Source organism: Limulus polyphemus, unplaced genomic scaffold, assembly GCF_000517525.1.
Source record: "Limulus polyphemus unplaced genomic scaffold, Limulus_polyphemus-2.1.2 Scaffold10524, whole genome shotgun sequence".
Taxonomy (NCBI): domain Eukaryota; kingdom Metazoa; phylum Arthropoda; class Merostomata; order Xiphosura; family Limulidae; genus Limulus; species Limulus polyphemus.
In genome coordinates this window covers 9,885-12,306 of record NW_013676134.1, presented here as the reverse complement: position 1 = coordinate 12,306, position 2,422 = coordinate 9,885, and the positions used below count along the sequence as shown (strand labels likewise).

The 2,422-nt window shown below is 33.0% G+C and overlaps 1 protein-coding gene across 1 annotated transcript in view; it reads left to right on the top strand.

Moving 5' to 3' along the window:
- LOC106476420 overlaps window positions 1-2,422 on the top strand; it is a gene marked incomplete at both ends in the record, with an annotated part of 17,657 nt that overhangs the window by 5,909 nt on the left and 9,326 nt on the right. Inside the window, one exon of the mRNA XM_013937082.1 lies at window positions 824-1,029. Coding sequence (XP_013792536.1) covers window positions 824-1,029 — 206 coding nt within the window. The remainder of the gene's footprint in view (window positions 1-823; window positions 1,030-2,422) is intronic.

Sequence of the window (2,422 nt, the reverse complement as noted above, 5' to 3'; positions counted from 1 at the left end):
TTTAGCCTATAAAGATAACAGCAAATAGTATTTTTAGCCTATAAAAATAACAACAAACAGTCCTTTTAGGCTATAAATAATAGTAAATAGTCCTTTTAGGCTATAGAAATAACAGTAAATAGTCCCCTTAGCTTATAAAAATAACAGTAAATAGTCCCTTTAGCCTATAAAAATAATAGAGATAGTCCTTTTAGCCTATAAAAATAACAGCAAATAGTCCCCTTAGCTTATAAAAATAACAGTAAATAGTCCCTTTAGCCTATAAAAATAATAGTAAAAAGTCCTTTTAGCCTATAAAAATAACAGCAGATAGTCCTTTTAGCCTATAAAAATAACAGCAAATAGCTGTTATTTTTATAGGCTAAAAGGATAAATAGTCCTTTAGCCTATAAAAATAACAGCTAAATAGTCCTTTTAGCCTATAAAAATAACAGTAAATAGTCCTTTTAGCCTATAAAAATAACAGTAAATAGTCCTTTTGGCCTATAAAAATAACAGTAAATAGTCTTTTTAGCCTATAAAAAATAACAGTAAATAGTCCTTTTAGGCTGTGGATGTGGAAGATAAATGTATTTATTTACGACATGCGATGACTGGAGGTTCATGTGATTTTTGAGTCATCTAAATATAAGAAACTTAAACTATACCATGTACTGATAAACGTTTATCTTCAAAGTGATGCAAGTTAAGTTAATCGGTGTATGAATACCGTAACTGTATTGTATTCAGAAAGTAATTAGTAACCTTTCATTTCTTTAAATCACAGTTTCACAAATGGTCGTCAACTTTTCCTTTTCTTAGGATGTAATTTAAAATGTTTCAGATCCGGTGATGAAGAAGGACGTCGGGCTCGACGAAGCGTGCCAGGACTCACTCCAGATATCATAGTTGAAAAGCATGTAGATAGTGGCGACATCGTGCGTCTGTCTTCAGAAACTCCCCAGGAACCAACTTTAAACAATAAAGAAAACGTCGAACTTTATGCTAATCAAATACAAATGTTTTCTGAAGGAAAGCTTATTTCTGCAGGTAAGTGTGGAACGCATCATATCCAGTAGGTTTAAGTGTTCCATTACACGACATATACAGTAGGCTTAAGTGTTCCTTTACACGTCATATCCGGTGAAATCTTTTGCACATCTACCCGTATCTTTATATCACTTCATCTAATTACAAAAGCCTGCGAATTTAAACTTCATAAAAGTTGTTTTGGCTTTAATAACGTATTTTCTATACTTCACCTACGCAGATTTTGAAAATAATATTAATTTTTTCTATCACGTAAGGACTGTTTACAAATCGGGAATAAAAAACTCTTATTTAGATCAAATTATTATTATTTCGTTTACCAATGAACATTTTTTATTATTATGTTTGTTAACAAAAATATAAAGAAACTGAAGAAAAGGGAAGAACATTGATGTCAAACGTATATGCATCCTCGTTCATCCTGATTTTTTGTGAAATATACGTCTTTTAGTCTCAAAACTACGTGTTGCTGTCTTTCTTTTATGTATTGCGTTATGATGTTTGTGAAAAATCTGTACGTAATGGAGAAAATGGATATCATTCAGCGTACAGGAATTACAGTAGAACGTGTAAAAATTTCAAGACAATAAAACCATCGCAGGCCTATGTTATTAGAGAATCATTAATACGAACGTGGCCTACTTCTACAGACGCGGAATGTTCTAGAATAATTAGTGTTTATTAGTTTCTTGTACGAGAATGAAAACCGCTTCAATAAACAAGAGATCTTAAGGACAACTCAAAATCCAGTTCCAGTGGTTTCAAATAGGCTTAACACACAAATACAGTAGTGGTGTTATATAAAACCAAATCAAACAAAGTAACCACGAGAAAAGAACAGTTTGATTTGTATCTTTTAAGTTAAACAGGTTCTTATTTTGATTTCGAAGCTACGAAGCAGATATGTAGGCATTATTTGGCAGGTTTGATTAAATTACTAATTTATCGAAAAATCAAACTACTTTTGGTTTATCACTTAGACCGTACTGGTTTAGACATGTTGCAACGAGTTTTATTTTTATTTAATTTTCGTGCGTCTAGCGGTGAATCATGTTTTTCAAGGTTTATTAATTGCTTGTTCACAAAGCGAGGTTTAACTTAAGGCAAGAAACAATTATTCAGATGAAGGAATCCAGTTCTATTCTTATAACTAGAGAAAATGAAACGTGTACACGTATTTCTCTGATCACTCAGTATTTAATTATATTCTATATTAGATTATAGCCCGTCAAAAATGACGGGACAAGAACTACTACCCCCCACCCCATGGTATGCCCTAACCTCACAGTTAACTGAAATACCCCCCCCCCCCAGTGGCACAGCGGTATGTCTGCGGACTTATAACGCTACAAACCGGGTTTCGATATCCATGGTGGGCAGAGCACAGATAGCC